Raw genomic sequence first — 20,944 nt, 5'->3', positions numbered from 1 at the left:
TCCCGTGATCGGCGGGCGTCATCACTTGGCCGCCTTATCGATAAGGCCCCGCCCCCTGCCAGATTGCGAGCCAACCTTCCGCCATCCTCCCCCCACCATCCTTCATTTCCCTTTTCTCTCCACCTGCTTCGACACTCGTTTGGTTACCATCTATCCAAATCATTTCCCCCGCGCTTAGCTACATCATGGCCGCGGACATCCCTTCAGTCCGTGTGTTGCCCACCCTCGACCCCGCGGTGGGACACACATTCGCCCAGCCCACCAAACGTATTCACGAGCACAGCGATGTCTCCGAGTTTCTGTGTTCTAAAGCTTATGTCGACCTTATGACATTTCTCCTCCAGCTTAATCGGTCAATGTTTCCAGCCAAGCTTGAGGATGGGCGCGTTCAGACTTGGCCCTTGAATTCTGATGCTGTGGAGTACTCCGCGCCGGTTCGCCAACTCCAACAGCTGCTCTCCAAGCTAGAAGCTATTCTCGAGGAAGCTCCCCCCGATAAAGGCCCCCGTAGATTCGGCAACATCAGCTTTCGGAGGTGGTACGAGATTGTTGAAAGCCGTGTTTCCAGCCTCCTCGAGGAGTGTCTCTCTCCGGAGGTTCTCAATCGCAAGTCAGCGGACCCCGAGGGGCCTACGGCGGCAGTAGAGCTCAAGGCATACTTTTTGGGAAGCTGGGGAAGCCCTCAACGTCTAGACTATGGTACTGGTCATGAACTGAGCTTTCTGGCCTTCCTGGCTGGGCTCTGGAAGCTGCATGGATTTCCACAGAGCACTCCTGGTGTCGAAGAGAGAGCCATTGTTTTGGGTGTCATTCAGCCGTGGGTATATCGCTAGTCTCTGATTGAACGACACTGATTATTGCTAGATACCTTGAGCTAGTGCGAACAATTATCAAAACTTATACCTTGGAACCCGCCGGTTCCCACGGCGTGTGGGGACTCGATGATCACTCTTTCATCCCCTATATTTTCGGCTCAGCGCAGTTTGCTCCAGCTATATCTGAGACGGATCGAGTGCCAGAAGAAGGTTCTTTGCCGGATGCGCCTGACCCGACCGGTGTTGCCAAGGTGAACGTGGTGGAACGGGAACGTCGTGGAAACCTCTACTTTTCTGCCATCGGCTTTATCTACGACGTGAAGAAGGGCCCATTCTGGGAGCACAGTCCAATGCTCTACGATATTTCTGGCATCAAGACCGGCTGGGCCAAGATTAACAAGGTATTTGTGGTGCAGTTGGAGATGTACTCCGTACACTAACTGGAGACAGGGGATGATCAAGATGTACAACGCCGAAGTGCTGTCCAAGTTTCCCGTGGTACAGCACTTCCCGTTCGGCTCTCTGTTCAGCTGGGATCGCGATCCAAACGCCATACCTCAGCCCTCTACCGTCCACACGTCGTCCGCGCCACAACCTCGACAAACCGAAGCTCCCCAGGCATCTGGTCCAGGAACTAAAGCCCCATGGGCTACATCTCAAGCTGTCCCTCCAACCAGCGGAACTGCCGCACCCTGGGCAACAGCACGAGGTCCGGCTAGAGGACCAACTCTGCCCGACACGTCCCGGCTACCGCCCGGCCCGATGGCCCCGACGAGGGCCCCATGGGCAAATGCAGCCCCAGGGCCGGCTCCTGGTGCTGCCGACCCTCAAGGGGACGTAACGACTAAGGCACCCTGGGCTAAATAACCGGCTACTCCTGCTTGATCGAGCATTTTCTGTACTTATACCCTTGCATGATATCATTTGCATACATAAGTGAATCGTAAAAAGTTGACATGCCGTTATGCCATAACTCCAAACCCGGGGTATCATCCGTTTTAAACCAACGCAACGCCTCGTAGAGATGCAAGAACCACAGGATACACTCACTCCGAATCCGACGCATAGCTCACCAACGCAAGACTCGGACGGGGTGTCTCTTCCACCTCCCCAGAGCTCTTCTCCATCTCCGAGCCATTCTCAGCACTCTCCTTCCCATCACTGGACTTACTCCCAGAGACAACCTTCCTCCTCTTCACCTCAGGCCTCCACGCATCGGAATCACCACTCAAAAACGGATCCACCGCAGCCCTCGTATTCCCCCTCAACTCACTCCGAAAAGCAGCCTTCCGATCCTCCAGCACCTCCTTAGCCTTCATCCTCTTCCCCTCCTTCTTCCCCCAAGCAGCCCGCACCTCTTCCTCCCCAAACAACGGCTTCATCCTCGCCCTCCGTCCATCCACCGCACCCTCCCCAAAATCCACCAACCCGGCCCTGACCCGATCACTCTCAATCTCATCAACCACCTCAATCCCCAAACTCAACTTATCCTTCAACTTCTCCCTCTCCTCCTCCTTCCTCTCCAATCCCTTCCTCTCCGCCCGAAAAACCTTCCTAATCCTGCGACTCTTCTCATATGGATCCTCCCAATCCCTCTTCTGTCTCTCCTGCAACTCCAAAATCCGATCCCGTTCCTCATCCCCACGCTTCTTATCCACCACCTTCCCCTCTAACCTCTCCAACGCATCCATCTTCCCCTTACTATCCACCCCAGTAACGATCTCCCCCACCTTCCTCCCCTCCTCATCAACTCCATAATCCCTCCTCCGCGCACCGGAAATAACCACATACTCCGTGTTCTTCGGGTCTGTGTGTATCTCGATCCACCCGCCACAAGCCCCGTGCTTCATTCGGAAACTATATACCGGTGTGCTGTAGTAATTCCCGATTTTCTTTTTCTCGGCGTTGAAGCGGACTCCTTGCCCGATGATGGTCTCGTGCGGTTGGCATGTCGTGCACCAGATCGCGAACGGCATCTCGAAGCGCACGGTTAGGGCGCCGGTGGATTGTAGGTTGCGGGCGCGTGAGCCGAGGGGGTGTTTGTTGTGGAGTTTGTTTCCCGTTGTGAGGCCTTCCAGGTCTGGGGGGACGTAGCGTCCCATGTCTGGGGGTGGTTAGTGGGATGTGGATGGTGAGGGGAGGGGGGTGTATGGGACGTACTGAAGCCTTGCATGGTGGGCTGGTGGGTGTGTATGATGCCGCAAGTGGTGGTGTTGAGGGTATAGAGATGTTGCTCGGCGAGCCAGCGCGACGGCGGCGGTTTGGGGCGTTGGACGTGACGATAAGGTTGATGCGATGCGATGCGCATGCGATGCCGCTGCCTTGTTCCGAGGTGGTGTTGTGCTGATGAGTCAGCTGCATTATTGATGTGCATAAATTGCTCCGGGTCTCAACGTCATCTCTCGGAATTGAGTACCGAAGAATCATGTCTCACGAGACTAGTCAGAGGTGAGAGATATTGATTTAAAAGATGGAACTACAGCTTGATTAACTTTGGTTTTTCCAGTCTACACAAATACTAATCGTACATTATCTGTGTCCAAATTTATCAGTGGACTCCTGATATCTTGCAGGCTTTCGAATTTATGTTATTACTCAAGATAGTACTCATGACTCGCAAACGATCAATCAAATCATATAATTCTTTTGAGTGTAGCTAGTGTTAAGATAGGAAAGTAACCCACGGTCAACGCCGACTTGATATCGCCACCTGAGAAACGTCTCAGATCCACCGGACATCTTCTCTTATACGGAGATCTCAATCCTCAACCCTGCCAGCCTTTAACACTATTATTCCAAAGCTGAATAGAGAAAGTCGGGGACGCAGGAGGCTTGAGGAGGCCAGAGCCGTACAAGATTCCCTCCTTCCAATTGCACGGCGCGACTACTTCGGTGGGCATAAACCAGTTCACGAAAAACCTAGGCGGACTTGGTGAGCTTGAGGGAATACCTTAGGAGTAAACTAGTATAACTTACAGGGTAGATGATTCGGGGACCCAGACCAGATCTTCACAGGTACGATGAAAAGGAAGCCATCCCCAGCTAACCATTTTTCTTGAGAGAGCAGTTAGCGATAGTCTTGGGGTTATCTAACAATTAATTGGATAGTCAGGGATATAAAGGTCAGCTTACAGGTAATTCTCCTTAAAGGAATTGCGAATTTGGTCACGGACACAGTACTCCATTGACCAGAAGATATCGTCACTCTCTTCATCTCCCAAGCGAATACCTGAGATCACCTCAGAGACCACCCAGACTATGAAACCCCCAGGTACTAAGCTGTCGGCATCTTGTTTTCCCTCCAAGCTGTCCAGGAGTTTAGGGGTAAAGGTCGAAACCTTGAGCATGAGCTGGCGGTATGCTCTGAGCTCACGGGGAACCCAAACTTTCGCTTGCTTGGCTCGTACTTCGGGGCGGTCGCCGACTGTCTCCTCTGTAGGGATCTGCTTGTAGATCCTCATGTTTCCGTAAACTGGCGGCTTAGAGCCCACTTGTCGTACCTTCAGCAAGATGAAGGCATATGGACGACATTGCTTGGCAGTTCTTTGCTCGCTGCCCTGCATAACTACCTCCTCTTCGTGACTCAGAATGCGCCATCGCTTTGCCAGCTCAACGACGACGCTTGGGCTCACCTCCTCCCGACCAAACCAGCGAGGAGACATGATTGTCACTATGGATGATCATGTTTCCGCACTAAAAGGGATAGTAAAGGTATACTGGTCGCTGTGAGAATAACCGGCCGAGTTTTATGGTTTGTAGTCGTCATCATTACATGTCGAGGCGCGAACTACAGTGAAGAACAAGCGAAACAGCAAAATGCAAGCAATACGAAGGAAATGAATGGAGCAATAGAGTCCTCGTATTGACTATATAGAGCGCGCAGCGAAACGAGCGCGATGAGCTGCTTTGTTGTGGCGGGCTGAGCGCCAACCAGGTTGACCAAGCCTACATGACTGCCTCAACATTACATTGTATGTCGTCGCTTGAAGCTGTCTGGACCACGAGTAATATCCAGGTATTAATGTATAGGTTGATGCTGTTAATAATGTACCTCGTGGCTCAACTTGTGGCTTCATGAGCAGCGCAATGAGGGATCGGCGCGCTAAGCCCCGCCTCCGCCCTCTCTCCAGCCCGAAAGAGTAAACGACAAGGCTGACAGGCGCTTCACGAGAGAATATGAAGGCCCGCCTCCCACTCCACTTCTTTTATTCAAATACACTGCTAGAATGGCAGGTTCCATTCAGAACATAGTGGCAACTCCGCTACATGCTGTTGCCGAGTCGAACATTGCTCTTGCCCATGTGAACTTTGATTTCTCACTGGTCAAAGTCGAGGCGCCTGCCGAACTTCAACCCGTGGGAAGACAGCTTTCTCAAGCCCGGCGACAGTCTGCGGAAGACGGTTCATTTCACATTCTGGCTCGGCGCCTAGGTGTGCTATTTGATGATGTTCTGCCGGAGGTACCACTATTATTGGAGGCGTATGGGACTCGTGCTAGTGAAATAGCCCAAGAGACTTCCCAGAAATTACACCAACCGAGAAACATCGTGGATGGGTTCTTTGGAACCCATCTAGGCATTGATAGCACGACAATATGGGCTAGTGCAACTAGTGGCAGGTCGGTGCTTCGCATTCATCTTCTCGCATGTTTTTTGGCCCGCATCTGGACTCATCAGGAAGCAACGGGGGTTTGGAAGGATATTGTAGAACATCGCCAGGCAATGATTAGAAGACAAGCTCAATCATCTGAAATTATGGATAACTACTTGGCGCAACTAGCTGCCGCCCATGAAATCGATGAAGCGCTATTAGCAAGCTGGGATTCCAGTGCTCGAGCCTGGTTACAAATCGCAGACCAAGCGAAGAAGAAAGAGCAGATCCAGGTGCAGTTAATTGTCAACAACCGTTCAGTGGCAGTAAAGGACCAAGAAAATTCCGATGACCAGCCATCTCCAAAGCCAAACAGCTATGACAGTGTTATGTCTAATTTTAACCGCGCTTTGACTGCGATGGAAAGCTTGATCAAGGGGGAGCCACAAAGAATAACAGACGCGGGAATCATGCTCGGCTTAACCTCGTGGCATCTCTATCCGGATTTGGTAGTACTTACATCAAGTACAAAGGAGATATCCCAGAAAGATCGACTGGTGAAGGAAGGCGGAATCGTCACTATTGCAATCGCTCCTGAAACTGGCCCGCGTGCAGATGGAGTATATTGGTCTTTGCCACTGGCGAGTCTTCGTTACTACGGCACTGTTAGACGCGAACGATCGACTATGCATGACTCCAGAATCTCAGTGGAGCAACTACAGGCCTTAGCACTTGGTGCTTCTTTGGGCTCCTATGATAATGCAGTATCTGCTGCAAAATTCATAGGGTCACTCTGGAGGCTCTTTCATTATATATACCAACTCAAATTGCATCAGATCGCCGAGAAACCACTGGAGCTTCCCGAGGACTTATCACGGTATAGTGTGGTTGACCTTATCGACGATCGGGAGTCGCTTAGGTCAATCATGAAACTGCTACAACTGATGTTCCCCCTCAGAGATGGCATCAAATTGCTGCTCTCGGATGATTCTGGAGAGAGACAGATCGCAATGCAACTCTTGCGATACGGCACCAACTATGGAAGATCCTGGCTTGGAAACGATGCAAGCTCATTGTCGGTGTTCCTTTGTCTAACCAATCTGCAACCCCTGCTCGGAATGATTCGATACTCTGGTGGACGAATCAATATTCTTCGCACGCTATGCTCCAAGTATCAGCTCAAACCGTCTAAATATGTGATTCGCTTCCGAACTCGGCACAACTCGTGGGCATTCTCGCCTATATTACACAACCATCCCGTAGGTGTTCATGGTGGCATGAAAAGGAAGCGAGATGAATATGAGACATCAGATGCAGACATTATTGAGTGCGTCGAAGTCCCACCAGGAGAGGACTGGATTTGCATTGCTACGCCAGCGACATCGAGGGAACATGCTGTTCCAACCAGCGCACCTGGTGCCTTCGAGGACATATTTGCAGAGCTTATGGAAGATAGTCCGCAGACCAGAGAATCTGTTCTATTTGACTTTGTGTTTGGGGATCATAACCTCGCAGCCGTTTACAGAAGGCGAACCATCCAGTCACCACCCAGTAATAAGCCACTTCCGAACACAGTTCCACTGTCAATGGTCCAAGATCTGCTTGATAGAAATGCTTTGATGCCCGAGAAAGTGGCCGAATATATATTGGACCGGTTCGGGTCGACACAAGCTCTTCATGAGAACTCACTTCTCGCTCTTGGACGGGTAATAGACTACTACAAACACTACTTGCCTCAGGCTACGGTATCTATGAGCGTCATAAAGAGCCCTATGACCTCGTGGAAATGGGTCCCATCATTGTTGCACCCGCTTGATCTATCAGCCTCTCTCGCCACGCAGCAAGCTCGCGAAGGATTTATTCCTAGCTCCGTTTATTTAAGTCTACTATCTCGAGAACATGCATTTGCAGCTATCCTCCAGTTTGAGTCCGGTACAATCAGTCTGGATACCCCAGACCTTGAAGCGGTATTTGCAATTTCCAGTGGCAACTCTCTTTTCATTGCCAAGCAACTACTATACGATCCTACTCCAGCAGATAGAATCGCGCCCTATGCCGTTTCTCATGCCATCGGAAACGTGGGGAAACCGGGCATTGCTCTCCTTGTTTCCCCGCCCGAACTGGAGATACGAGAGCACACGCTTGAGCGGTGGCGCCTTGTCAACCATCATCCATTTGATGGAAATCCAGTGGGTGGAAGGTTTGACGGTACATCGCTGCATTTGTCATTTACTGGATGGGATGGGCCTGTGAGCTTGGATTCTACCAGCTACAGAACCATGGAAGCCTACTATCTTCAAACAACCATCTCCGTCAATGATGGCGGGGAGTGGGTGGGAGATGTGGATATCCTTAAAGGTCTGACTGATGTTCAGTTCCTAGCCTATCCTTCCTTCTCAAGAGGATTATGCAATCACGATTCTAGCTTCCAGACAGCCCCATTGAAATCGGCTGGAATGATATCTATCGATTGTTGGGAGGAGATTCTAGATCCCCCTGAAGGTGTTCTCGTGCTCCGTTCGACACCGGTAACATCTAATGACTCCAGAAATTGGCAATGGATGGTCCGATTAGCTGCAATAAGCATGGCATCTTCCAAGGGATACAAATGCTTCTGTTTACCTCTAGATAGAGACATTTGCTGGACCTGTATTGTTGGACAGATAGGTATCGACGGAGGAAAGCAACTTGTCGTGTGCTAAGTATGAATCAGTACTCTGCAATCTTGCTATCAATTTTGGAGTTCAAGGGAATGAGCTCAACACCTTTCCGGCATGACTGCTAGTTATCAAGGGTAGTCGTAGACCCTAAGGGCCTCGTGCTATTTGCTATTATCGAACAATGACCAAATGAATAAGTCATATCAGCCATAGTTGTACTGAATTTAACAGAGACGTGCGACACTGATCAATGGAAGTGCATTATTAAATGAGCACAAGCAACTCCACACGGTCATGAACCATTTCAAATAGACTCTGCTCATAGACAAGTGTGGAGAACTTCGAATAGTCCAATGTCAAACATCAAGAATGGCAAACAAGCAAACACCATACAAACGATGCTGAAAAGATGCGTATAAGAGCTCAAGTAATACAAATAACAACACCAAAAGCCAATGGAGTGTCGAGAAGAACACCAGAGTGACGAACTTGATTCGTTGGCTCCCGGAATCAGACACCATTTATTCAACCAATCGCTCGGCCAATTCATGACTCGTTATCATAGAATGCAGATCGATGTGCGGAGCAGCCAAAGCCTCTCAGCCCTGTCAACCATGTCAGCATGCGGTCGCAATATAACATAGCCTAATCGCACCCACCCTTTGGAAAAGCAAGTATATCAGCCGAAAGAAATACGCTCACCACTACCAACCACAACATCATCTGGCAATCTGAAGAAAAACGATGCCAAATCGGACCCACCACCCGTGGTGCCCCCCTTACTCGCATTTCTTCCATTCGCCGAGATACCACCGGTCCGGGTGGTCCTGTTCCCACTGTTATTGTAGTGGTAGGCGGTCGCAGTATCGGCCCATGTGGTCACATTCCTACTGCTGTTGTAGTTGGTGGTCGTATTACCGCAGTTCTCCGACGTCGTGTTGCCACAGTTGGTCGAGGTGGTATTTCCGGTGTTGTTGTTCCAAGAGAAGCTGTTGTGGCTTCCACCGTAGGGGAAGCCGCCGTTCCAGGCCCATGGGTTTGAATTGTCATATTTGCCTCGCTTCCAGCTTCTGTGACACATGATGTGGTGGGGAAGTTAAGTATTGGGATGATTCAATTTAGTGTTCAAGTAAGCAAGAAGTAGTAAGTGAGAGAGGGGTGAGCTTTGGTTGGAGAAGAATGATCAATGCCTGCAATCCGTGTGTTTTGGCTGGATTTATAACCAGATATCTCATTACATCATTGCAAAGGCCTGGCTGCACAGGTACCTGAGTGGCTACTTTGGTGGCAAGGAGCTGAGGAGTTGGGTACAAGGCGTTCAGGTAACTCCGAAGTAGGGGCGCAGATGCCGCAGGTAAATCGGCTTGCTGTATGCACAGCCACAAAGAATGTATTCTGGGGGAATAGAAATCGTACCAAGTGATGCAATAGCACTTCGGGAATGAACTGCACTGCCCTGCACTTTGAGCTTGATTCGGCCCTAAATCCATTAAGTCTTATAGCAGTACCGCAAAGCACACGAACTTCTCAAGTATAGTGCAATTGACGAATTAGGACTCTTATTGCAGTATATCTTTAACTGACAGTTCCGTTTCTTTCTTTCGAATACACACTTTTTCTCTACAGAAAGTCTGATGAAGCCAAAGCACATCGTAGCAAAGGCGAACTGGTCCCCATTGACAAGGCTGTGCTGGCCAGCCGCATATTTCGAGTCATGCCCTGTTGATCCCTACCGAAAGGGCAAAAAGATTATTCAGATAATATGCATCTATATGTAGGTTACGACAGATTTGAAGGCTTGGGTAGTGTTACATGTCGTAACACCAATATGGCGGTGGAAGTGGATCGGATATGTCTGTCCGATACGCCGATCGCTGGGACGATTGGACAACTCCTATTCCACGGCCACCCCGTAGACACGTCCTACACATGCATACGCTGACCATTGCTGCTCGCAAGCTGTCTAACAATGTCCGCCATCTTTCACTATGTTAGGGCAGGCTCGTCGATCTGGCAAGATATACCCCGCGGAGAAGGATGAACAAATAGAAGAAAAAAATAACACAGAGTTTGGCGATTGCTTCTCCACTTCGGTCAAGCTTCAAATCGTCTAGCCGTCGATGTGCCGCATCTTGTCGAGTCACAGGGTCTTATTATCCACCGGCTCTCTATATTAACTCGCTCTTTACCCTCACCTACTTTGCGTCTTTCGCTTAAGGAATCAAAATACTAATCAGACCGGGTATTTCGCCAGAGGTTTCCATCACGTGCAGACTTCGGACAATGTCAAGGGTGGAGATGGTGGCACGCTTGAACTCTGAGTACCCTCATTAGTCAAGAGGCCATGTGGCTAAGCGTAAGGACACGGGATTTGTATAGCTGCTTCTATCTCTGACCCAGGTTCTGGTGGTTATGACAAAATCACACATTAATATTGTGAAGTAAAGTCGTGAGAGTGCGACAAAAGCTAGAGACTAGTGCTTTGTATTGTAGGCTACAATGTTAGCGTAGTGGGGATTTCATAGTCTAAAGAAACAGACATGGAGCCTTGTTCCTGTCGTTCAACAAGTGGCATGTAATTAGGATCATGCATAGACTTTCGTTTCGAACGCAAAATTCAGCAGTATAGAACGCTGAGGCGAACCAGGCTCGGCTGGTCTACAGCGAGACAGTTGCAAAATTTGCAATGAGCAGACCCCTCATGGCTGCCTGACTTATGTACAGCGGTAAATCTAAAGACTGGCAGTGAATGCAACCCAGAACCAATAAACGTATGCAATAATTACAAATATAGCATATTCGTGCAGGTAGCCGCTAGATTCGGTGACATATGATGTGACAGGTGCTAGCCGGGACTCAGCTGATTCTCAACTCCTGCGTCTGCGGCAGAACAGACAGTCTCACCCCATTCTCAAAATGTGACCTCCTATCAGATGTCGTCATCAACATCGGGGAGCTGCCAACCCCGAGGGTGATTGCAATGTCGCCGAGTAAATTAAGTGTTACTTTGACGGGTGATCGACCGTCACAAGTAAGCCTTATCTGCAACCCTCCCGAGGACGGCTTCCCGTTCAGCAGCTTCCATTCTGAACTATCGGGGAATGATGGAAGGGTTTACCCTGCCTAGTTTGCTACTACTTACGGTACGCGTGGCTAAGCTGACACCTCCTGGCTCGCCTTCGCCTTTCGGGTAGGATTTACTTGCTTTCATAATTCCTTCTCCCAGATACTTCGGGAATCAGCTGAATTAACGAAAACGGACAAGCCTTACTAATGGAGACTAAACTTAGGACCGCGAGGTTTGGAGCATGAACAGAATGTATAAGGCGGCTATTCTCCCAAGCTATGTCACGATCGATCTTCTCTCCATTGTTTTCTTTCCACTTTTCACATACCGCACCACAGAATCACCGCGCCGCTTCCAACCCCCCCACCCCCCACCCCCTACCCCCTCTCCCCTGGTTATCTGAAGTCCTAAGCCATGAATTACCGTATCAAGAAAAAGTTCGGAAAACTTAACACCAAACAGTGTAAAGCACTCGCAAAACATGGTGGCAGGTGTAAGAAGCGCGCAAAGAGTTCCGGCTCATATTGCCAACATCACAAACACCTTATGCTGGAAAAGGATAAAGATCTCCCCCCACGCCTAATCGAAAGTCAAAATGAGGGAGGTCCTACATTAGTGGTGCACGATATCACACCAGATGAGATGGATATGTCTGACAGCACTGTATCGAGCGTTCCACTTGAAACGAATTCTGAAGATGATGCACCAATGCGGGATACGCCAAACTCGGATGCCGAGCCATCGTCAGCCAGCCCTTACCAAAATGGCTCTCAACGACAAGCTTCAGTGACCGAAGAAGTTAGTACCACGACGCCGACCGGACTCACTGAGGGCAATGACAATACTGGCGCAAACTCATACCCACCAAGGAGTCTCGACTCCCCACCCGAGGTTGACTTCGCGGAAAAGGAGGCTAAACGAAGTAACAACGAAAACACTGGCTTCTATTCATCAATCAATCAAAACAGTGGAAACACGATGAATATGAACTGCGGGAACACGATGCAACAGAATTGCGGAAATACCACGACGAATAACGATTCCTCACGAAATATTCGTGTGAGTATATGGCCGTGTGCTACTCGTTGTTTATCAGGATATATACTAACAGATTCACTCAGGTGGCTCGACAATATAAAACCGTCATCATCAATAAGTACGGCGGGTTCTTCAAAGAGGATGACCCGATTATCGAACAGCTGGTGCGAAAGGCAGCAGCTGAGATGAGGAATTTTATTCAACAATACAATGTGCCTGCTGGCAAAGAAACGGCCATGGTGGAACTGGCATTATTTGATATGGTTGTTGTCTGTGGTGAGTTTATTGACAATGCAGGGAAGGCTCGACCAATACCACTTCTGATGAACTAACATCTTTTGCGTGTTCTAGATAATAGTCTCTCTATGTATAAGTACAAGAAGGCCATGCAAAGGACATTGCGAGAACTTGTCAAGATCTCTTCTCTTCTCTTGCCAAAAGGAATTACGATCCAGTTTCTCAATACCAACGGCGACAAAAAGGATCTGTACGAGAACATAAATACGGGCGATAAAGTGGACAATATATTCAAGGATGCTAGTTTCCTCGATATCAAGAGAGTGGTTTGGAGCTCTCCAGAGATAGGCGACGTTGTCAATCGGGATATTGTCCATCCTATGATTATTAGAAAGGCCCGTGCAGGGGAGCTTAAGAGGCCGGTGATAACTATAATGCTTACTGACGCGGAGGTAAGGAAATCCCAATTTATAATAAGTCGATAAGGCTGTTGATATCTGCGCTGACAAATTTCGTAATCAAAATAATAGATACGTTCAGCTCAAGGCCGGGAGACACTCAAATCAACCATTCGCTCTTGTAAAAATGCACCTGACCTGAAGGAGTACGGTGACAAAGCAGCACTCTTCGTCCTCTCTCGAGTGGGAAATAATAAACGAGGAAAGGAATTTGTCAGTCAACTGGAAAAGGACAGTTCAATCAATGATATGCTACACTGTTCTCCAGATAGTCTGGATAAGTGGTTGGCAGACTGTCAGAAGATTGGCAATGAAAACAAGTATACAGGAAAGGTGAGTACATCTGCACTATTTCAAGCCTTCTACGCGTCAACACTAACTGTAAACAGCTCATTGAACTTTTTCTTACTGCCTTGGACCGCAATGGAACTGCCTGATCGGAATCGACTTCCCCACATTATTCTAACTACGGGCCGACACCAATACAGTTGTACGTTGTATCTCGGACAGTATCCTTGGGTCCTTCAGGAGTATATAACACTCTTCGTTTCAAGGATCGAAGGTTCTCAGTACCATCTACAAGTTTGGTATTTAAGGTTATCTGAACTGTGATTATGAAGCAATGCAATGGAGCGGGAGAAATGAAAGCGTAGTGAGATTGTAGTGAGATTGTAGTGAGATTGTAGTGAGATTGTAGTGAGATTGTAGTGAGATTGTAGTGAGATTGTAGTGAGATTGTAGTGAGAGTGTAGTAAGAGACGAGTAAATCACTCACACAGAGAAATATACGGTTATTAATACTGCTGACGCACTGACCCTCCTACATTTCAATGGCCAAAGATACATTCATATGTTTCACATCAAAAGGCTGACATCCTTCTGAGTATCACATCTAACCCCAATATCCCAACCTATTTCGCTCTGTCAACCATACCCTGCAACATCGCCACATCCATCGTATACAAACCCGACCCATCATCAGCCAAAAACACCGAAGGTCCTCTGCTAACCATCAAAAGCTCCGTTTCATGCTCAAACGGAAGAGGATCATGCACGGCTCCCTTGCTTTCCGAAACGTAGTCCCCCTGAACAAATGCGCCAGTCTGGGGGTGGGCACCGCTTCCTTTGAGAACGTAAATCTCCGCACTTTCAACATGCCGATGGCGAGGAAGGAGACCGCCGGGTTCGGCGCGGACCATGATTGTGTATTCTCCGGTCTCTGGGACTAGCTTGACGATCTTGATAAATACACCCGGGGCAAGAGGAAGCCATTTCAAGCTGTCGCAGTGGACTGTGAACCCTGCGTCGTTGTCTGAGTGCATGTCAGGCGATGATCGGCTGTTCACTTGTGTAGGGTGGTGATGATGCCTTGCGTCGGCTTTGGGATTGTTTAGCTGCTTGTATGTGAGGATTGGGGAGTATTGAATGCGTACTTGAAGGTTTTGAATGGAAGTATTGGGTCCAGGTATTCTTCAAATTCTTTTTGTTGATTATCTTATGAATGTGAGATATAGATTTGGGATGATGGACATATTAAGTGGAGCTAAACTTAATATAGAATAGCCGACTACCCGAGTCACCGGAATCCCGAACAAAAACAGAAAGAGTCCGAGTGCCAGTCGAGACGTCCGCTGTGATCCCAGCTGACTGATCCCGCCCCGCCCCCCTACCCCCGAAAAAAGAGAAGAATTGGAAACCTCCGTTCATATTTCAAAAGGATCCATACCACTGCTAAGCCAACCCGCTGGGATTTGGCTATTGAAAAGCTGCCACATCAGCCAATCGGCTGAGGCGTCCAACTCCGAGTTTGGTATTGGTTCATCACTTAGCCCGAAATTGCTATCGAAGGAGGCGCTCGGAGGAATGCCATCCGTAGTGACAGGTTCCATTGCTTGATTCGGGGCGGATGCACGGAGGTTTGATGATATATTTTCTGGACCAGAACCCGCCTCTTGGAACAGCGGCTCGCAGAGATCTTCCAACGACTGGAGAAGATTTAAAAGTTTTCCAAGGTGTGGATCTTGCTTGAACTGTGACAAACTCTGCGTTATTTGTTGAAGCAGTTTGAAATCGCCATGATCCAATGTTCCGATGATGTTGCAGATGACCACGAAGAAGGCGCTTAGTGGGTAGAAAAACAAAGTCCTGTTTGATAGTCAACAAATGAAATGGATACGTCCAGGAGTATCAGCGAACCATGTCAGAAATGATGGATATGGCTCTTCAAACCCCGGCATTTCCTCCGCATGCTGCTGGATAAAGTGAAATGCTCCAAGTGACTGTCGGGCATGTACGAGACATTCCCTGTGTATTACTGGACTAAACGAGCTTTTTAAGCGTGTTCGGTCGATCTCGACGAAAATCGCGTAGTAGCAGAAGTCGACCGCAACCCAATCATATTGTACCATTTTCGGGAGGGATGCGCGATTCTAAATGAAGCGTTGTTAGGGGTAGAAGCAACTTTATGTGGTCCTGGTACACATACCGACGGCATTTGTCGAAGAATGCTCTGCATCCTGGACTCAAGGAGCTGACAAGTCTCCAAAGCCTGGCTATTCGAAGCATTCTTTGTGTCAGAAGACACTGCATGTAATTTTCCCTGAACCTGTGCGAGGTCAAGCAGGACACGCAAAAGCGTATCATATGGCGAACATGGGTCTAAGACAATGAGATCCGTCGGGGATACCTCGAGATCAGGCAATGACGGAGGGCGACTGAGAAGTGAACTTAACGTCCGATCAAGATAGTAGCACCAGTATACCGCACTATATACCTCTAACTCCGAGTCTGAGCGCGCTGGTACCCTGCGGATCTTGTGGTAGTTAAGGGATGCAATCTGTCGAGCAGCATAAGAGGTAAGGACCCAACATTGGTTCAGCCTCCCCAGGTGCTGCATAAGCAATGCCTACAGACACGATGTCAATAAGGCTGTCTTCGCCAGAGATGTCAGCGACTCAGGGACTTACACTTGAGAGTAGAGCTTGTATGGACGAGATGTCTGGCTGTTTGAGTATGCTCAGGTTCTCAATGCTCCGAATTGTCGCTGCGATGTAAGTCGACCTAGATTGGGACAGCTGTGTTTTCAGGAGCGGGCTGCGCACGGTTCGTGACACCTGATATATATGAAATATTGCTTTCACATATATGCAAATGCTATACTGATGGAGGAGTTGACCTTGTAGCCGAGGTTCACTTCGTAACAAGGCTGTAGCCATTTCTTCATATGTTTTGCGCGAGATGTGATCCGGCCACTGAATGCACATCGCTTCCGGCGGCCCTAATTTCATCAACCATGACCAAGACATAACAATGCAAGAATCTCATACCTTGTAGGAGCATAAACAACAGCTCTCGAGGGGGTGCATCCGGAATCGAAAGGGCGGGATCGTTAGGCTGAGAATCTTCCATGATTTCGTCCGAATGTTGAGGCTCACTCTCTGCAATTTGGTTCACGAGTTGGAGAGCAGAGCGAAGTATGGATTGTCTCCCGCGGTTGACATGCCTTGAGTCATTTAATTCCAGTTGAATTATGTTTTTTGCCTGTATTGCATGATAATTGGGGCCCTCGACGCTGGGTGTCGAGTGCGCAGGCGTGGTTAAGGATCGCTCCCTTGAGTCCAGAACTTGGTCGTTAGGCTGGCTGTGCTCTATAGCGGTACCTCTATTCTCGTTTCTTTCCGCTGCCCTACGGGCTGATTGCCGGTTGCTTCTGTAGTTGTTCAGCGCACCGAACCCAGAAAGACGACTCCGACAAGCTCTGGCACTTTACCTTTGTGTCTGTGACGGCTGTTTTTCAAACGTTACTATATTTTCCTGGGGCCTTAGGGTGCTGCCGTTGATTATCAGTTACTTCATATGTATAGATTACTCTTCAGCATAACATGAATGACAGCAAACCTTTGGTTTCTCTTCTTAGCTGGCCGTCCGCGCCGCCGGCGTTGGCATTCCACATCGGCATCTGCGCAATTGGCACAGTGCGCTCGACGATCACACTTTATCTATTACATCGTATTGTTGTTAGATTCAATGTATGGTTTAAGTCTGGTATTCACGGTATTGCAACCTTTTTCGCATGACATAGGTCACACTGTTTGCTCTGATTAGCGTCTACAGCTTTCCCTGAGAATTCCGGGCTATGGAGATGAGCAGAACATACGGCGGGCAGAATATCCCCAGTGACTGTGAGATCTTCCGGCATTGGCAGCAAGCTTTATCGGAAGTTCTGATGTTTTCACGACCGACTGCAAATATCTTGACAGGAAGCTATAGTTGCAAAGTATGCTGAGCTTCGAGCGTGCGGAGCGGGAAGGGAAGGGAAAATCAACCACCCGGCTGGCTTGCTGACTGAGCATTCCCAATCGCAATCACCAAAAAGGCAACTCCTGGCCACATACTCCGTGGTACTAGATCATGAGAGTTTACAGTTTTCAAGCCAACTACTAACATGCACGTAATGCTGAGCACATTAAAAAGCTGCTTTGAGCTGTTACTTCTTTCAACATGGTAACAAGTTGTTTCAATGCCACGTTTTATTCCATACTGTCTAGTTGCGCAATAATCTAAGCTCTGGTCTATTCTATCTGGACATATATTGCTAATAATACATAGGGGAAAATGATCCGCGCTCCCATTCTACCAGGGGACGTCCTGGCCTTTATAGGCTTCCCACCCTGGGACATGAATATTCTTAAACCGGCCATTGTCCACACGGTCTGCGGACATAGCAATGTTCAAGACCGCCTCTGCACCTTGAGGCACGGTCAGGTCGGCATGCTTCCCACCCATGTCACTTTGGAGCCACTGACAAGTGTCGTTAGATGCTCTGATATTAACTTTCCAGTAGATCGGGAAGTGAGAACTTACTCCAGGGCTGACTGCGAGGAAAATAAATCCTTCTTCTTGGTATGACAGCGCATACTGGACCGTTAAGGCGTTTAGTGCTGCTTTGCTGATCTTGTATGCCGGGCAAGGAGCGTACGATACTTCGCGTGCATTGGTCATCGAGCCATATGCACTCGAACTGTGATTTGAAAGCTGTAAGTACCTGGTCGAAAATATACCTATCTCATTGCATCTGATGCTTACATATTGATGATCTTCTTGACCTTGCTATTCTGCATCAAGGGAAGATAGTGGCGAAGAACGTTATGTGTTCCAGTTACATTCACTGACAACTGGTAGTCAAGGTCGGACCTATTAGTTTGAGGTCAGTCTCGGTGATGCTCTCAAAGACATGGATCTGCTAGGCTACTTACATTGACGCTAGTTTTCCATGTGTCTCACTATGAACTCCAGCGCAATTGATCAACATGTCCAGACTTTGCTCGTTTAATGCTGATCTGACTTGCTCGGCTGATTCAGCGATTCTTGATTCCTCGGAAATATCCAAAGCGACGAATACAATGCATCCATTGGACTGAGCGATAAGTTCCGTAAGCTTCGGGCTGCATTTCCGCGCCGTTGCAATAACCAATCCTCCTTCGAGGCAGGCGCGGGCAGCTAGCTGCCTCACTAACTCTAAGCCTAAGCCGCGGGAACTGCCAGTAACGAGAAAGTTCGACATCTTGGGAGGTAGCTTCTGTAAGACGTTCGATCAGTGAATTCTATTGCAAGAAGTGCAAGACATCAAATTTCATAGCAATGTTTCTGGAAATAAAAATGATCGTGCAGCGAAGTGTTTTGCCCCCTCGCCTTAGGAGATCTTCTCCGTCGCCAACAGTCCGGCCTTCCGAACTGAAAGGGTAACTGGTAACTGATCCGCGGACCCACTTTCCCGATGGAGTCGGTCTTCCTCTCACAAATGTACCATATCCGACAACACCGTCAAACCACGGCGGTTTGGCCGAACAAGCCTGTTATTGCAAGACCTGAAATGTAGAATCAGACGGGAAGAACAGGCTGGTTCAGAAGGTGAATGCAGATCTTCAGCGTTCTAGTATGACGCAAATTCAGGGAACAATGTTCTTTCGGCCGCGGACCTAGTACCACAGATATATAACCGCCACAGCGGGGTACATATTGCATAGTACTACAGAGATTCATTTCGCAGAAATTCAACGATTCACCAATTGATTGAAACCCAACACCCCCTCAATATGGCCGAACCATGCACCGTGAAGGACCATCTCAAGATGCTGGAATCATTTCTGAGTCCAGGCGAAATAATTCGTCCTACTTCCCCAGATTACCAATCGAAAGTTGAGACCTGGGCTGCCCAAAAACAACTGAACCCTCACATCGTTCTTCGACCCACAACTGTTGACTCTTTGAGCAAGGCTATTGCCTACCTTTACTCCACAAATCTGGACTTTGCTATATACGGCCATGGGTTCATGTCCGCATCCGCAAGCGATGTGTTGGTGAATATGTCGGCGTTCAATGGCTTTCACCTTGATAGAAATTCGGAACTCGCTACGGTCGGAGCTGGACAGACATGGTCAGATGTCTATCGGAAGCTGAATGAAGTCGCACCCGAATATGGAAGTAAGGATGTTTCCTCCAATCTTCCAGATCACGTATTTTGGGGGCGGAGACTGACACAACATGAATAAAGTCGTGGGAGCCCGCACCCCTTGTGTGGGCGTTGCAGGCACTATCATCAGCGGTGGCTTTTCATGGCTTTCTAGAGAGTACGGGTGTATCTCAGACCCAGCGAATATGCTGGATGCGAAAGTCGTTAAGTATGATGGCTCGGTTGTTTGGGCATCCTCGGAGCCGGATCTTTTGTGGGCCTTACGTGGAGGCGGAGGTGGCTTTGGCGGTAGGCAATACGAAGCCTTTTGTATCTGGAATGAATAGTTACTAACGTGCAAACTGTAGTCGTCGTTGAGGTTGTGCTGCGAGTGTTCCCTTATCCGCAGAATATTTGGGCTGGCCCGATTCTGATACCGCGGGAGCAGCTGGAGGTGACAGCAGATGAAATTGCAAGATTCGTTTCTCGGCCCCTTGACCCAAAGATCTCCATGTTTTTATACGTCGTGAAGAAGCGGTTGCTAAAGTCCATTGGGGCGGACTCAGATATGTTGGTACTTCATGTTTTTGATGCCTGCGGAGAAGCGCACGGTCGAGTCAACTTCCAGTGGGCCCTAAACATCCCCGGAGCTATTGACCAAACTAAGGTCACTACCTTTGCTGGTGTTGCCGATTTACAGGGTAAGGCCACATCCTCGCAAGTGCTGGTAAATATATGCTCATCATTACACAAGACAAGGTGCACATTGCCAAAGGCACCATGAAGCAGTTCTGGTCGCCGTTGCTTCTACGAGAACTTTCAAAGGATACCATCATCAACGCTGTTCACTGGTCTGAAGATATCGGAAAACTGGACGAATCGCTCAGTGACTGCACCTATTTGATCTTTGAGCTGCTATGTTCGGTAAGTCGCAGGAACCGATAAATCCGCAGGAAAATACTTCAATCTTACATACTGAATGTTCCAGCGTGACCCTGCGGGAGGAGTAGCCAGCTGCGCCTGGCCACGACCTCAAGGGGTCAAGCATATCTTGCTTATGGGGCCCGGATGTCCGGCTGATGCCGGATGTGACCACGAAGATCTGGTACGAGATCTTGCTATCAAGGCAGGCTCCAGAGTCTTGGGAGAAAACGCAGATCTAAATTACCTTCCTAATGGGTATGAAAAGTTCTATGACGCGGAAAAGGTAAGTCTGAAGACACAATCATCATCTGACCTGCTGCTTATTCGGGAACTAGATTTGGCGTCCTCATTTCGCTCAGTTGCAAAATTTGAGAAGAAGATATGACCCACTGGGCAGATTTAAGGGGGCAGTTACTCACTCTCATACCTAACTCATTAGTCAACTATGTTATTGGACGCATATGACGACAAAAGGGGAAAGGAAAGGAAGAAAACAAGAAAAGAAAAACAAAATCAAGACCTCACGATTTGCTTGGGCAATAAAAGCTGATGGCATGGGGTGATTTTCTTCGTGTGCAGGAAGTCTTCACTCAGGATAATCAGAATCAGTAGTAATGAAGTTAGTCACCCGCCTGGGCCTCCAGTATGGATATACCTTTCATTGCGATATCGGGACCTCGATAACTTAGCGTAAGCACTAGTCA

The 20,944-nt window shown here is 48.6% G+C and overlaps 9 protein-coding genes across 9 annotated transcripts; 4 read left to right on the top strand and 5 right to left on the bottom strand.

Annotated features, from left to right (window-relative positions):
• The first annotated feature begins 100 nt into the window (after positions 1-100).
• On the top strand, positions 101-1,718 carry BO79DRAFT_286666 (phosphotyrosyl phosphatase activator). Its single transcript, XM_025688490.1, has 3 exons — positions 101-817; positions 865-1,216; positions 1,266-1,718. The coding sequence occupies exons 1-3, from the start codon at positions 186-188 to the stop codon at positions 1,680-1,682; spliced, it is 1,401 nt and encodes a 466-aa protein (XP_025541076.1). The 5' UTR covers positions 101-185; the 3' UTR covers positions 1,683-1,718.
• A 6-nt stretch (positions 1,719-1,724) lies between these two features.
• On the bottom strand, positions 1,725-3,074 carry BO79DRAFT_286665 (Saf4/Yju2 family protein). The gene is made up of 2 exons (XM_025688489.1): positions 2,976-3,074; positions 1,725-2,919 (listed from the first exon to the last, which is right to left on the bottom strand). Exons 1-2 carry the CDS (start codon positions 2,986-2,988, stop codon positions 1,862-1,864), a joined length of 1,071 nt encoding a protein of 356 aa, XP_025541075.1. The 5' UTR covers positions 2,989-3,074; the 3' UTR covers positions 1,725-1,861.
• A 506-nt stretch (positions 3,075-3,580) lies between these two features.
• On the bottom strand, positions 3,581-4,477 carry BO79DRAFT_253654 (uncharacterized protein; the record flags this gene model as incomplete). The annotated part of the gene is made up of 3 exons (XM_025686008.1): positions 3,581-3,734; positions 3,792-3,869; positions 3,948-4,477. 3 exons carry the CDS (start codon positions 4,475-4,477, stop codon positions 3,581-3,583), a joined length of 762 nt encoding a protein of 253 aa, XP_025541074.1.
• A 287-nt stretch (positions 4,478-4,764) lies between these two features.
• On the top strand, positions 4,765-8,112 carry BO79DRAFT_244592 (uncharacterized protein; the record flags this gene model as incomplete). The annotated part of the gene is made up of 2 exons (XM_025685391.1): positions 4,765-4,786; positions 5,049-8,112. 2 exons carry the CDS (start codon positions 4,765-4,767, stop codon positions 8,105-8,107), a joined length of 3,081 nt encoding a protein of 1,026 aa, XP_025541073.1. The 3' UTR covers positions 8,108-8,112.
• A 632-nt stretch (positions 8,113-8,744) lies between these two features.
• Positions 8,745-9,146, bottom strand: BO79DRAFT_253652 (uncharacterized protein; the record flags this gene model as incomplete). Its single annotated transcript, XM_025686007.1, has 1 exon — positions 8,745-9,146. The coding sequence occupies one exon, from the start codon at positions 9,144-9,146 to the stop codon at positions 8,745-8,747; it is 402 nt and encodes a 133-aa protein (XP_025541072.1).
• Positions 9,147-11,546: 2,400 nt separating this feature from the next.
• Positions 11,547-13,302, top strand: BO79DRAFT_253651 (uncharacterized protein; the record flags this gene model as incomplete). The annotated part of the gene is made up of 5 exons (XM_025686006.1): positions 11,547-12,191; positions 12,254-12,446; positions 12,522-12,859; positions 12,938-13,198; positions 13,255-13,302. 5 exons carry the CDS (start codon positions 11,547-11,549, stop codon positions 13,300-13,302), a joined length of 1,485 nt encoding a protein of 494 aa, XP_025541071.1.
• A 474-nt stretch (positions 13,303-13,776) lies between these two features.
• BO79DRAFT_227165 (uncharacterized protein) lies at positions 13,777-14,187 on the bottom strand (the record flags this gene model as incomplete). The annotated part of the gene is made up of 1 exon (XM_025683862.1): positions 13,777-14,187. The coding sequence occupies one exon, from the start codon at positions 14,185-14,187 to the stop codon at positions 13,777-13,779; it is 411 nt and encodes a 136-aa protein (XP_025541070.1).
• Positions 14,188-14,568: 381 nt separating this feature from the next.
• On the bottom strand, positions 14,569-18,428 carry BO79DRAFT_192653 (fungal specific transcription factor domain-containing protein; the record flags this gene model as incomplete). Its single annotated transcript, XM_025680910.1, is given in 10 exon segments — positions 14,569-14,986; positions 15,062-15,294; positions 15,327-15,770; positions 15,832-16,142; positions 16,192-16,512; positions 16,670-16,734; positions 16,747-16,823; positions 17,510-17,665; positions 17,775-17,847; positions 18,127-18,428. 10 exon segments carry the CDS (start codon positions 18,426-18,428, stop codon positions 14,569-14,571), a joined length of 2,400 nt encoding a protein of 799 aa, XP_025541069.1.
• Positions 18,429-18,945: 517 nt separating this feature from the next.
• BO79DRAFT_262883 (FAD-binding oxidoreductase) lies at positions 18,946-20,671 on the top strand (the record flags this gene model as incomplete). The annotated part of the gene is made up of 6 exons (XM_025686617.1): positions 18,946-19,348; positions 19,419-19,625; positions 19,685-20,017; positions 20,071-20,240; positions 20,305-20,523; positions 20,576-20,671. Exons 1-6 carry the CDS (start codon positions 18,961-18,963, stop codon positions 20,669-20,671), a joined length of 1,413 nt encoding a protein of 470 aa, XP_025541068.1. The 5' UTR covers positions 18,946-18,960.
• Between the last annotated feature and the right edge of the window lie 273 nt (positions 20,672-20,944).

This window comes from Aspergillus costaricaensis (genome assembly GCF_003184835.1).
Source record: "Aspergillus costaricaensis CBS 115574 unplaced genomic scaffold BO79scaffold_11, whole genome shotgun sequence".
Classification (NCBI taxonomy): Eukaryota; Fungi; Ascomycota; class Eurotiomycetes; order Eurotiales; family Aspergillaceae; genus Aspergillus; species Aspergillus costaricensis.
Note: the sequence above shows the minus strand (reverse complement) of the source record. Positions and strands in the feature narration are given on the sequence as shown.